At 34.0% G+C, this 15,254-nt stretch overlaps 1 protein-coding gene across 1 annotated transcript in view; it reads left to right on the forward strand.

Annotated features, from left to right (window-relative positions):
- Positions 1-15,254, forward strand: part of LOC128242901 (mitogen-activated protein kinase kinase kinase 2-like) — a 75,062-nt gene that overhangs the window by 40,493 nt on the left and 19,315 nt on the right. Inside the window, exons 6-8 of the mRNA XM_052960324.1 lie at positions 4,451-4,556; positions 12,748-12,897; positions 13,596-13,712. Coding sequence (XP_052816284.1) covers positions 4,451-4,556; positions 12,748-12,897; positions 13,596-13,712 — 373 coding nt within the window. The remainder of the gene's footprint in view (positions 1-4,450; positions 4,557-12,747; positions 12,898-13,595; positions 13,713-15,254) is intronic.

Here is a 15,254-nt window from a genome sequence, read left to right on the forward strand (position 1 = left end):
GTTGCCATTCCTTTTTTGTTGAGGTAATTTAAAAGGCATTGAACATTTATGGGTCTTTCATTGACATGATGTTAATTTATATGTTATTTTAATATACAAAGGTCATTATTGAGGATGCTCTTAATCCGACTTAATTTCACCATAATCAGTTACTTGTCATCTTTTATTTTTAACCAATAACCTAAAAGTAAGATTAATTTTAGGACCGCGAAGACCATATTTGATGCCTGGAGCTAGTCTAGGGATGTTTTACAATCTCTGTTTCTTAAAATAACATGTTTTATTTTAGCTATGTTCTTTTGACATGACATCTATGATTGATTTAGTGCTTGTAATTCATAAATTTAATCATGATTTAGTATGTTACACTCGGTATTCATGATTCTGTATTGTCTTGTCGCATATTTCGTATGACAATTTTGTATTTCCTGATGATCAAGTAGGATTCATAGCTGTCATAAAAAACGCCATAAACCTCAAATGTTAGATTCATGAATTATAAAATGGAATTTAAAGTCATGTTATTGCATAAAGAGCATATAGGCACTTGTCATTAGTTTAAGTGGCATCATTAAAATTTGCATGCTTGGCTGTATATATGCATTGACTTTGTAATGACTTAGCCTTGTCTGATGTCTGTCATTTAAATTAAGTAGTTTTTTGGGGTTACATTGTGAAAATTTCAATGTCTTTATTGGAGAAGAAATATAAATATATTATTTTTGAATGCATCATTTCAAACTAAAAAAGGCAAAAATCTGTAGGGTACGACCCCCAATTAAACCCTTTATTACATCATGTATTAAAAGCCATATAACTTTCGATTTAAGGGTGGGAGGGGTTATTCTCGCAAAATTTAGCAGTCCCAAAGTTGTGCCCCGGTAGTTCGGCCCCTTTAACGCCTAAGCCTGGTGTCACCCCTAAAATCATAGCATGAGGTTTCATTGGTTTTCATTGTTGTGGCAGCTTATGATGTACATCAAGCACAACTTTCAGTGTTGGCTGTAACTGAGAAACCATTGAGAGATATATGTCACATGAAAGTAACAAATTGCAAACATGATGTTGAACGGTCACATCATTCTGCAGTTAAAATTCAGAGGAAGTTACATGCCTTGTTGAAAAAAGTTTTGGCAGAAGAAAGAAGTTGCCTAGTGCGGCCTGACCTACAGAGCAAAAAAGCAGATAATGCACTTAATAAGAATATGCTTACATCAGGAAACATACTTTTGATGACATATTTCTGTGGTTATATCAGTCGGGTGGCCCACCAAAGCAGCACAGACTCTAACTGTCATGATAATGCTATTTTCTATTTACCAGAATAACTGCAACTGTCTGATCAATTATATCAGTTATAATCAATGAACAGTCTCCTTCCTCCTCTGCTTAGTTAGTTTATAATAATGTACCAGTTGACACCAACGAGCTAGCTAGAGGACTTTAAGTGATAATTTTATTACCTTATTGAAACAAAATCAACTGAAAATGCAAACTTAACATTTTAAATTTGCAAAAAATATGCAGCATTTGCTTAATTAGGCATATCAGGTGTGTTTTTTGAAGAAAACATGTTGAGATGCTGTGATAGCCTTAATGTCAATGTGGTGTATTGTCACATGACTTGTGTCATTGTTGTGCAAATATTTTATCCTAGGCTTCAATTAACTTATAAAAATACACAAAACTTAATACACATGCTACCAGTGAATATATGCAGATGATTTTTTTTATGTTTCAAGGCCCATAACTCTGACTTGAATAAAAATCAATTTATGCCCCTTTACCCACTGGAAACAGGCTGGTGTTTCAAGGCCCATAACTCTGACTTGAAAAAAAATCAATTTATGCCCCTTTACCCACTGGAAACATACTGGTGTTTCAAGACCCATAACTCTGACTTGAATACAAATCAATATATGCCCCTTTACCCACTGGAAACATACTGGTGTTCAAGGCCCATAACTCTGGCTTGAATAAAAACCAATTTAGGCCCCTTTATTTACTGGAAAAAACAGACTGGTGTTGGCATCCGTTTGCAGTTCTCTTGTTCTTGTTTCGATGGAATGCAGGCACAAATGTTATTGTCATGTGTTGAGTTTGTTAAAATTCCCTTTGAACATGAGATGGGTGGATTAACTGAGAAAAAGATTAACAATAACATTACAGAAGATGGATATTTCCGGGGATTTTGGGGGATTATCCTGGCTAGATTAACCAAAATATAAACATCCTCACAGAAAATTGCACCAAGAACAAAAAGTGCATGATTGATACTTGGCTAGATGCTGAGGAGGAACAGGAATTACTCTTATTAGGCCTTATTATATAAATTGTTTTTTGTGTGGTTTGGGTTACCCGACTGACCTGTCTGTGTTTTTTACAGCCATGTGAGTATAATTTTTCTTTTTTTTATTTAATTTAAATTTATATATTTATTAATTATATACCCGTCATCAAACCACATGCGATACATGATATTGCAAAATATGGTTGTCTGTATTTCAATCCAGTGCCATACGGCCGTATTCCACACTGCTGACGTCACATCATAAGCGTATCATTGCGTGATGTTAACATGACATCACAAAACAAAGGAGTCAGCATCATTAAAATGACATTTATTATGAAAATATTGTGTCTTGTATGTGAGTTAACTGCAGTTAGGTAATGATATAAGAAAAGGATTATAATAGTACATTGTTTGGATTGTAAACGTCATATTCAACTCTCATGGATTTTTGCAAAATATTGAGTTCACTCAGATTGCGCCTCGTGAAATCTAAATTTGCAAACATCCACAGGAGTCGAATACAACCTCCAGGATCAAAACAGAGTTTCTAAAATACTAATAAACCCTAATGTATATATTATATATAAATTTTTTTTTTTTAATTTGGTGACCCAAATGTGTCCATAGGGTATTGCAAACTGCCCCCCCCCCCCCCCCCAACTGACCCATATTTTTATCAGTCTGTGACAACGAAGTATTAAACATTTGTAAAAAACAAGAATAAAATTAAGGGCCAATCTAGTAGCTGATCGCTGAAAGAGTTCATCTGCCCATCATCAAAGTCATGGGTTCAAGCCTGTGACTCCAGGTACAATTTGTCATGGCCTCTCCAAAATCGACTTGACTGGTTTCCCCATAGAAAATGATCCAGGTGTTATTCCTATCAGCCTATTATAATTAAGCTAAAATCAGTGTGTGAACAGCTATAGACAGTCTTACCGAAAAGTACTTCTTAATGAAACTGACACCTGGAATTGCTAGACATGAATAGTAAGTGTGCCCAGGTGACAAATTTCCTACCCAGAACACCCTGCTTTTACATTTTTTTTTAAAAATCAAGTTTTTAAACCTACCCTATAAAATTTTGGACGCTGAATTTTGTTTTAGAGCGAGCATTCTTTAGTTATGGTTAGGCCAGCCATACATAAGTAAATCAAGACCATATGATCAGTTTTGAATATGACAGTGATATTTATACACTTTGTAACTACCTAAAAATAACAAAAATTCTACGTACCTTATTTTTCAGGGGCAGTTAATTCATGCAAAAACAAACATTTTTTTTTTTTTGGCATTTAGTCCTATAATTAAATTAGATGGTTGTAAACAGTGTTCCTCAACTAACTGTAACAGATGTTTTTTTGTGACATTTTCCTCCTACCCGAAGTGACAGCTTTTAAACTACGAAGGCTGTCTTAGATATTTGACTCACTCTGACAATGAAATAAATGTTTTGCCCAATATTCAGCTCAGAAAATCCCCAGTGGAAAGATGTTTACAAAATATGTTTTTATTAGAAATTTGCGTTGAATCGCAGCAATGAATCACTAGAAATTTCTGATTCAGCGAATGATTTTCTAACAGTTCTAAGAGGGTACGTATAACTGAACACATTTATTAGTTTTTGTTTGTAATAGAAAAGTATAGAACAGTATAAGTATGTAAATTAAACCATTCAATATTTATGAAATTGCCACATTTACAGAAAATGCAGAAAAAAGTAATAGTTTAGTGTAGTGTTTAGTTTTGGTTTTCTAATTGATAAGGTTGGCAGCCTGGTGCCGTCTGGTCGTTTTGAAGACCAAAATTAAATGCAAACCTTCTTTAAGTGTTCAGCGGGAAAAGACATGCGGGGATGCCTTTATCTTAGCCATTGCACACGAATGAGCTTCTCAATAACTCAACTTAATAAAACCAATTAAGGACTTAACTGACTAACCGGAAATTGGGCAGTTGTAATCTGCTTAATGGATTTTTAGTTGTTAGGAGATTTCCTAATCATTAAATTTGAACCAGTGTCCCATGATTCCATTGGTGAATGAAAGAGCTGAACACTAAAGCATCATATCAATGGCTGATAGTTCAAGAAATATGCATACAGGCATAATAAACATTGACCTTATAAAATGGTAATAATTCTAACTGTTTTATTTGCAGGCAAGTGTTGCTTCATCGGCCAGTCACGTATGAGCAGTTGGTGGCGAAGGTTGAAGAGCTGTTCAACTGCCGTCTCAACATCTCCTTCACACAGGCTAATGGAGAGGTATGTGACATCAAAAAGAAAATAATGTGATATGTCTTAAATGCTCTTATAGCAAGTCTATATTTGGATTCAAAATATTTGTCATAGATTGGTGTTGTCATTATAAAGTAGTCATTGTTAATTTCATGTAAAAACTTTACTTAAATATTTAAACATAAAAAACGGTTTTATTGAATGTCAATTAAACAAAAAAAACTTTGTTTAACAGGTAGTAATGGCAATAATTCATTTGTGTAGCAATTCCTGTCACTCAGGTTGAGTTATTTTTTAGCTCACCTGAGCACGAAGTGCTCTAGATGAGCTATTAGGATTGATCTTCGTCCGGCGTCCGTATGTCCCTATGTCTGTCAAAAATTGCTTGAATAACATCTTCTCTGAAACCATCAGGCCAAATTCAATAAAACTTAAATGGAAGCTTCCTTAATGGTGACTTTCTACAAAGATACAAGATGTTGCAATTTGTCAACAACAACAACACCAAAGTGGCCGACTTTTTATTTTGCTTTAATTGTCATCTCTGAAACTACTAAGTCAAATTTATTGAAACTTCACAGGAATCTAATAATGCTTGGGTGTCCATCTACAAATTTACTATAAGTATTGAACTACAACAACTACAAAAATGGCCAAATATCTGTTTTACTTTTAAAAATCTATCTGAAATATTTTTTCTATTGTATAATAATGATACAATAAAAAACATCAATACCTGCTTTAACTTCAACCGTGAGCAACTTTTCCACTTGATATTTATGATTTAATCATAAAATAAATAAGTTTCATGCAGATCCACTAAAATCTCATAGTTCAATTATGAAGCAAGGGGAGCAAATCTTGCTACATTATAAAATTCATTATTTAGAATGTCACAGATATATTTTTACACTGGAATAATTGTCTATTTTTTTAAATAATAAGGGTTCAAGGGATTTCATACTCTGTGAATTTAATTCTTCAAATTAAATGTATATAAGCAGTGACTTTTTTTATCACCTATCTCAGATGAGTGATGCAGGACCATTGTGGTCCTCTTGTTTAATTTTGCCCTCTTGATAATCTCACAAAAGGAATGGAAGTTTGCATTTATATGTGTATATGCAATGTCGTTGCTATGTTTTCTGAATAGCATTTGCAATTGGCGGCACTTGAATGTCATAATTACCTGCTAACAGACAGGTTTTCAATGTTAAAAAAAAATGAGTAGAAAAATGAATGAATGTCGTTAATTACAGTGTCATTTAAGTCAGAATTTCAGATAATGAATTGTGTGCAAAGCTGAACTCGATCAAGATTTATAAACTGTTTTTTGTATGTTTACTTTCCCTATGTGCACTAATTGGCTGGATCAGTTTTTTGCTTGTTTGGTGCAAATCATTCAAGATTATTCAATAAAATAAAACTAAATTTAACGCAGATAATACACTGGGATAGATAATAAGTGGGGGGAAGAAGTCAGAAAAAATAGGTGAAAACTCTTTATTCTTGGAAAGTGGAACAATTGATTTCAAGTCCGTAATATTTGTAACGTTAATACGATTTTTCAAAAGTATGCAGGCAATAATTTTAATCATATTCTAAGGAGAATAAATGCGTACTATCTTGATGCAAAATTCGGTGCATGCCGATTCAGTTTTTGCCTCCATGTAGGAATACCTGGATTTAGAAGCTTAACTACTGAAAAGAAAATATAAATTCCAATTCATGTTATTCTTAATCGGGAATAAATATTACCCCTGACATTAATTCATTCAACTGCTACATAATGAACAGTGCACATAATTGTCTTGTTTGATGGCTAAGATGCATAAATAGCTCAGATCTCTTCAATCAGATTTCAATATGAACTAAGTTACCTTTTGAATAATAGCATTTTTTACTATTTTTTTTACATATTTTGTTGATTTTAATTTCTAAATTTTCTTTAGAGGGCCAGGTTTGAATGGAACATATATTTAGTAACTGGTTATCACATCTGTGTGAATGTTTAACTGTATTTCACATTTAATTGAAAAAACTTGCCCGGCTTAAATGTAAAATTTAGTAATTTCCGAATCCTTTAAACTATTACGTTATAAAAAGATTTCCTTCAGATAAACATTATAAAGTTTTTAAGGCTGCAAGACATTGATATATTCTTGAAGAAATAAATTCAAAGATTGTAGTTTTGTTTTTACAAAGTCATCTATTTTTCGATGAAAAATGTCAAGGTAGTTGATAATGTCATGATTGTGGGCGTTGTTGTTGATGGGAAAAAACTTTAACCTTTTATGGCCTGAACTATAAAAAACATCTCAAATGAAACTTTGTACACATTGGCAGTAATAATGGTAATGTTATGCCCCCAGGCCCGACTGTACACATTGGCAGTAATAATGTTAATGTTATGCCCCCAGGTCCGACTGTACACATTGGCAGTAATAATGTTAATGTTATGCCCCCAGGTCCGACTGTACACATTGGCAGTAATAATGTTAATGTTATGCCCCCAGGTCCGACTGTACACATTGGCAGTAATAATGTTAATGTTATGCCCCCAGGTCCGACTGTACACATTGGCAGTAATAATGTTAATGTTATGCCCCCAGGTCCGACTGTACACATTGGCAGTAATAATGTTAATGTTATGCCCCCAGGTCCGACTGTACACATTGGCAGTAATAATGTTAATGTTATGCCCCCAGGTCCGACTGTACACATTGGCAGTTATAATGTTAATGTTGTGCCCCCAGGTCCGACTGTACACATTGGCAGTAATAATGTTAATGTTATGCCCCCAGGTCCGACTGTACACATTGGCAGTAATAATGTTAATGTTGTGCCCCCAGGTCCGACTGTACACATTGGCAGTAATAATGTTAATGTTGTGCCCCCAGGTCCGACTGTACACATTGGCAGTTATAATGTTAATGTTGTGCCCCCAGGTCCGACTGTACACATTGGCAGTAATAATGTTAATGTTATGCCCCCAGGTCCGACTGTACACATTGGCAGTTATAATGTTAATGTTGTGCCCCCAGGTCCGACTGTACACATTGGCAGTTATAATGTTAATGTTGTGCCCCCAGGTCCGACTGTACACATTGGCAGTAATAATGTTAATGTTATGCCCCCAGGTCCGACTGTACACATTGGCAGTAATAATGTTAATGTTATGCCCCCAGGTCCGACTGTACACATTGGCAGTAATAATGTTAATGTTGTGCCCCCAGGTCCGACTGTACACATTGGCAGTTATAATGTTAATGTTATGCCCCCAGGTCCGACTGTACACATTGGCAGTAATAATGTTAATGTTGTGCCCCCAGGTCCGACTGTACACATTGGCAGTAATAATGTTAATGTTATGCCCCCAGGTCCGACTGTACACATTGGCAGTAATAATGTTAATGTTGTGCCCCCAGGTCCGACTGTACACATTGGCAGTAATAATGTTAATGTTGTGCCCCCAGGTCCGACTGTACACATTGGCAGTTATAATGTTAATGTTGTGCCCCCAGGTCCGACTGTACACATTGGCAGTAATAATGTTAATGTTATGCCCCCAGGTCCGACTGTACACATTGGCAGTTATAATGTTAATGTTGTGCCCCCAGGTCCGACTGTACACATTGGCAGTTATAATGTTAATGTTGTGCCCCCAGGTCCGACTGTACACATTGGCAGTAATAATGTTAATGTTATGCCCCCAGGTCCGACTGTACACATTGGCAGTTATAATGTTAATGTTGTGCCCCCAGGTCCGACTGTACACATTGGCAGTTATAATGTTAATGTTGTGCCCCCAGGTCCGACTGTACACATTGGCAGTAATAATGTTAATGTTATGCCCCCAGGTCCGACTGTACACATTGGCAGTAATAATGTTAATGTTATGCCCCCAGGTCCGACTGTACACATTGGCAGTAATAATGTTAATGTTATGCCCCCAGGTCCGACTGTACACATTGGCAGTAATAATGTTAATGTTGTGCCCCCAGGTCCGACTGTACACATTGGCAGTAATAATGTTAATGTTATGCCCCCAGGTCCGACTGTACACATTGGCAGTAATAATGTTAATGTTGTGCCCCCAGGTCCGACTGTACACATTGGCAGTAATAATGTTAATGTTATGCCCCCAGGTCCGACTGTACACATTGGCAGTAATAATGTTAATGTTATGCCCCCAGGTCCGACTGTACACATTGGCAGTAATAATGTTAATGTTATGCCCCCAGGTCCGACTGAAAAAAAGGAACAAATAAACGGACAAGCTTTGGCATTCCCTCTACGGCACTGCTGTTTTAGTACACATTTTGATTAGGCCCTTGAATTTTTTATCTGAATTTCGCGCAATGGTGTACAAAAAGCTAGGTAGGGAGAGAGTTTTTAAAAAAAAATAAAAAATTAAGCACAGTTGAAAAAAAATTCCAGATGCAAGAAATACCATGACATTTCGGTAGATCTTTCTTTAGATAATTAATACTTTGTCGTATGAATTTCATGGTCAACATCAACTAAAAATAAGAATCTTGATTTTTTTTTTATTTACGGTAATAAAACTTTAGGGTCGAGGGGTATTGCCTCGTAGGGTTGGGTGGCACCTAACACAGGTATTTCTTTTAGGCCAAAGTATGATAGATTTTAAAGTTTAATAAGACTCAGTATTTTATTTATAGATAAAGAGTATTTTTGCATTATAGTATATGTAGAGTATTATTCCAGAAGAAAAACGGGTCATATTCTGTATCATCCCGGTCCTCCTTAGACACACCTTAGTGATTCCATACAGTCTATTGGCCAGTTATATTTATGCACCAGTCAATTGTAACCACAGCCCCTCAGGTCCGGGGATAGCGGGGACTTTGAATTTCCGTCCAGCCAAGCTTTAGTAAAATCCCAGCCATGCGGAGACGAACTACTGGTAAAATCCCCGTAAAATGCCCCAGCACCCCTGGGACACTATTAAGTTAGGCCCATTCATATTTTTGGCGTGAAGACACAACCATTGCATTCACCCGGCATTGCAGGACCACCTGGAAGGTAAAAAAACTGTCCATTCCCCCGGTATACCCCCGGACCTGGGGTGGCTGGGCTTACAATCGACCGGTGCATTACAGACCAATTAATACAATTTTAAAATTATGTAAAATCTAAAGGTGGTTATTTGCTGAATTAATACAGCCCCAAAACTGCTGTTTAAATGTAAAACACTTAAGATTGCTTACATTTTATTGCAACAAAATACATTCTATAGACTTAAAAAAAGGAAACGTGACACAAATATTATTCGCAATGTTTGTACAAGCATGTCATGCACCACCGACCTTGATTTGAAGGCTTATATGTATATACTGCAATTTTGACGGTAATGGATACGAATTGATCACTTAGTTTTGGTGTTATTTTTCCTTTTTTGTGGGGAAAGAATTTCGGTTAATTGGAAGACAAGTCTAAACGTTGTGTCTGTGTATGCCTAACGTCTGCCATGGTTTATATAACACTTTCAGCAAAAGGTTAACTAAAATATTTTGTAGATTTAATTAAGATATTTTTGAAATGGCCTGAAATTTACATTTGCAGTATGATTTTAGGTTAATTGAAGGAACGTATGAAAGAAAAAACAACAATAGAGTGGATTCCAACAAGGTCAAAAAGGGGCACAACTGTACGAGATGTTTCAGCTAGAGTTATTGCTCTTGATACTCACACATGTATTAATAGTGTTCATTGTTAACAAGCATGGGAATATAAATTATATAGCTTCAGTTGTAATGATATGTTTATGAAGAAAAGAAAAAAAAAGTTTCATATCAGACACAATTAACCTGGCAAGATATCTACCACCCCCTCATATATTTTTTGATACAAACTGAAATATACATTTGCTGTATCTTAAAGTTAATTAAAAGAATGATTTAAAGGAACAATTTGAACAAGAGTATCCCAGATGGTAAAAACTTCCATGACTCAGTTATTTCCCTTTTTGTTATTGATTTTTGGAAATACATAGTAATAAGTTAATCCCCTTTGAAAAGCTACAGCCATGAACAAAATAATGGATTTTCATATGTACATTTAGTTGAATCATTTGAAAATTTTGAGTTTAACAGTTATTTAAACTCATTATTTAGCATTTAAAGTATTGGTCGAAAGCATATAAATTTAAAAAGCGATTATTTTCCAATATTTTCGAATACGAGCGTGGCTTTATTATTTATTTCTGCTATTAGGCTGTTGAGTTTTGTTTCTTCCTCGGCTGACTCCATGGGAGCACTTATTATAATTAGCAAAGGGTTAGGGCCTTAAACTAATTAAGGGGGACCACTGAACAAATGTTTAAGCTAGAGTAATGGCAATTACTACTTAAATGTAAAGTTTGTTGTTTACATTCGTGAACAAGGTTCAAGGGAATAGCTCCATTTACAAGACAAGTTTTAAAAAGCTCTTAAAATAGATTTAATATGGATTTTGATGGATGTTTTTGGTCCGCATAATATCACCTTTTGTAGTGGTAGGGGTATGCATCATTTTTTTATAAACAGCACAGCATGTGTTAAATCTAAAGCCATTGACTTTCACATAATAACAGGCTTGTGTAAAATTGATGTATGTTGAATTTCAATATCATAAAATTGATATATTATGAATATATAGCAGGGGTTTGTTGTTATTGAATAGTTACCTCCCCTTCAGACCTGTATGATCTTAACTTAAATCTCAAAACCCGGCGCTTAACATTGTGTAATTTTTCGGGCAACAATATCACAGGCTCCTTTTTTAACTTAACTTATATTAAAAGCTTGTGTTTGTTCTAAAGCGATGATTTCCAAAAAAAATGGCAAAATGTGTCGGTAAAAATCCCCCACTTATGGTCTTAAGTATGTTATGATTACTTAATATTATGTAAATTTTATGTTTATAGTAGGCATAAGCTCCATGTTATCATAACCGTGGATTTAACAGTGCTCCATTTCTTACTGAATGAGATTTAAGCTAATATTTGAATAATTTCATTCATATCAAAAGCACAAAAGGTTTTTCTTCTTTGAGTGATGTCTGCCATGAGAACTTCTGTTTTTATTACACTCCAGTCAAATAAATTTTTTGATCCTAGGCAATATATTCATCAAGAAATAAGTATTGTCAGTGAAAAAAATCAACTGAGTGATAAGTGAAAAAATGTGATTTTTTTAAGTTGATTTTCAAGTAAACTTAAACTATGTTTTTACACTAAAAATATGGAAAAGGGAAGGAAAAGATTAAAATAATAAAGGCAATATGAATGAATAAATTTGTTAAAAAATTGAGGGTACTTAATATTTTCGATGTTGAAAATTTTTAACTTGAAATTTTAATTCAAAGTTCTGTTCTGTTCTGTTCTGTTCTATTCTGTTATAAATATTAATATTCAAGAAAAATATTTAAAACCTAAATCATGATGATTGATGAGATCGAGTAATGATGAAATTTAACTTGAAAACCAAATTTTTTGGTTTCTATTATGTTGTTTTGGGAATTTATATTACTGTCTAATTGCCCAAGGAAATTGATCCTTGATGATGATTAAATTGTTTTAATGATATAAGGGATAGAGTTTGTGATATATTTCAATTCTTCATGCTAAATAAATTGTTTTACGCAGAAAATGTAAAGTTATTTATAATAGCATTGTTCTGACGTGTCATCAAGAGTCTGCCTTGTAGTGCAAAATGTTTAACCTCGACCAACGTTTAAATAAAAAAAAAATGTTAAAAATATTCAAATGAAACTTTGTTTAAATGTTCATAGATACAGTTATGCCCCTTCTTGACTAAAAATCAACCAGCAGGCGTTGAGATTCACTCTAGGGCACTTTTGTTAAGATCAAGACAAAAAAAAGAAAATTTGTCAAAACTGTCAATCTGTAAGAGTGGCCACCCATGAAGTCATGAACTATTCATGAATTATTCATTAACTAATCTTTTCATGAATTTTTGTGAAAGCGGCCATTTAACATTCATGATTAGTTCATGCACTTGGTTCATGAACAGTTCAAGAAAAGAACATGGATCATTCATGAACAATTTATTAATATTTCACAGGGGTAAGCCTAAACGATAACATTTTCGAACCAATAATCTCCAGGGAATCAAGTATCACAGACAGCCATATGACAATAATATTGTAATTTTGATTTACTTATTTTAATCTTGTTTGTATATGTTTGCAGATATTCGGCCAGATAACGAACCAAGGGAGCCTGGACTCCGCAGTACAGGTGGTCGATAAGAACGACAAGATCAGTAGTCTCCGCCTCCTCCTCACCAACTCTTCATCTCCGCCCTTCAACCATCGAATCACAACATCGAAATCTCATCATGTAAATATTAATGTTGAGTCGTAGTATTAGGCCAACTCAAGTTGAAAGTGTTTTTCAGATTCTACATGACCTTTTTTCATCAAAAAGTGCAAAAAAAATAGAAGGGTTTAAGCGACAACTCCTATTTTCCCCAATTATTTTTATTTTAAATTCCTGAATGTTTTCTTTTGATGTCATATATAATTGAAAAATGAAAAAAAACAAAAACATGCAGGTTAGAAATTGCCTTGTCCTGGTTTTTTTTTTTTTTTTTTTTTAATTTTAGTTTGCCTGCTCACTCCTTATTCTATTGCCCAAATCTGACAAACTATAGATGAAATTGGGGATGGTCTTTTAAAGGAACATCATTTGTTAAAATGACATAAACTATTAAAATATGCATTTAATTATTTTTTCATGTTATAAGAGATATTCACAAATCTCAAATAAAAACGTTATTCTCTGCTGAATTTTACTCACAAGATGCTGTAATATTAACTATCTTCATGTTAAGATGTTGTATCTGTTAGAGTAACAGTAGACAAAAACTTTTTCATATGTTGATGTTTTATGGCAGAACAGTTCATTTAGCTTTAAATGTTTTATTTCAGATATTAACTCTATATTGATAGATTCAAGATTTCCAAGTTCACCTAATCTTTGTTTCTATTTTTAGATTCAGGCTTTCCCTAGTCCACCATCTTTGTTTCTATTTTTAGACCAGGGATTCCCCTAGTCCTCCCCCTGGCTCTCTTCCGGAACATGACAGGTCGTATAATCACAGCGTGTCAACGAGTTCTATCACGAGTGATGGAGAGTTCATTCCAGAAAAAGATGTAAGTTTACTCTGTGATAATCGTATTAGGTATTGCCCGCATAATTTTCAGACGGATCGAAGGATTTCCCGTTTTATTTCTATTCTGAGGCCGTATTTAGTCTTAACATATCCATGTAGGTCTGTGATTGTGCTTTTTTCCTTGTGACTTGATTGTAAGCGACTATGTCCGATATGGTTAATCGGGGCTTATTATGGATAAAATATGCCAGATATGGATAATTATAGGGGCCAGATATGGATAATAGGGGTCCAATATAGATATTATGGGGTTGATATTGATAATAGTGGCCTGGTATGGATAAAATGGGCCCGATGTGGATTAAAGGGCGCGAAATAGCTAATAGACTGGAGCATTTAATCCAGAATCCTTGGGAGATAATTTCATGTACATAAAAAGGGAATTTTCAACTGTTAACTGATGATACTGACCCTCAAAAAAGCTTGTGAATGTGTATTTTTGGGTGTTGCTTAGCTGTTCATATTCTTGGTTGAAAAACTGCAGTTTTGGTTTATAATAGATGTGAGATGCGATTTTCAAACAATCTGATTAAAGTCATAAATTAAAAAAAAAAAACAGAATGAAAAGTTCATTTTAGTTGCTTGTTTTGAAAACCTGTGTAAATAATGCAAGAGGTGGGTGGATGATTTTACTGAAATGTTGATGATATTATCAAGTCTGAACTTGAAAATACAGTTTTTTTTTTAACTTTCTGACAAAATCGAGCTCCATTTCACTTTAAATACAAAACACATAAAATTTCACATTTATAAGTTAATAAACTTTTGTTACCGAAAATAATATTTTACACCTGTATGTTTCACCAGAAATATAGAAGTCGTAAATTGAAAACTGATAGTATGTCATAATTTCCATAATACCAAAAAGCAATTTTAATACAATCACCAACAGTACTTCTAGTTGTAACTAGTCAATTCTGAAGGGTGGCGGGGGTGGGTTAAAAGCATGTCCTAGACGCCAGTGATAAATGTTAATGATTTTGTAACAGCATTCTGCTATAATGCAAAATTTTATGACATTTTCAATTACTCCTTTCCGTGTCAACTTGAGGCATTTTATAAGCTCAGATCGCCTAGAACAGGAGTAATTTACATACAAAAATAATGTTACAATTGGACAATTTGCCAAATTAAAGTCAACGAGGTCATAACATTTTAAAGACATGAAATTCAAACATGTTTAATCGTTCAGACGACGGATGTTTAATGTTTGTTTTAATCTAAGTTCAGTAAGGTTGAACATAAACAGTTTCAACTGCGTAATTGGTTTTAAAAGTTATTGTAGAGTATGTTTCACTTCTTATTTTAGGTCAATCTAAAATCTAGATAATATCTTAATAATCCTTAAACAAATACATCAATAAGAACTTTAAACAAATGAAAAATATATAAACAAATATAGATTCTATTAATAAAAAGTATACAAAAGAAAACTATATAAACAAATATAGATTCTATCAATAAAAAGTAGACAAATGAAAAGTATATAAACAGATATAGATTCTATCAATAACAATTTTAC

This window comes from Mya arenaria, chromosome 8 (assembly GCF_026914265.1).
Source record: "Mya arenaria isolate MELC-2E11 chromosome 8, ASM2691426v1".
NCBI classification, from domain to species: Eukaryota; Metazoa; Mollusca; class Bivalvia; order Myida; family Myidae; genus Mya; species Mya arenaria.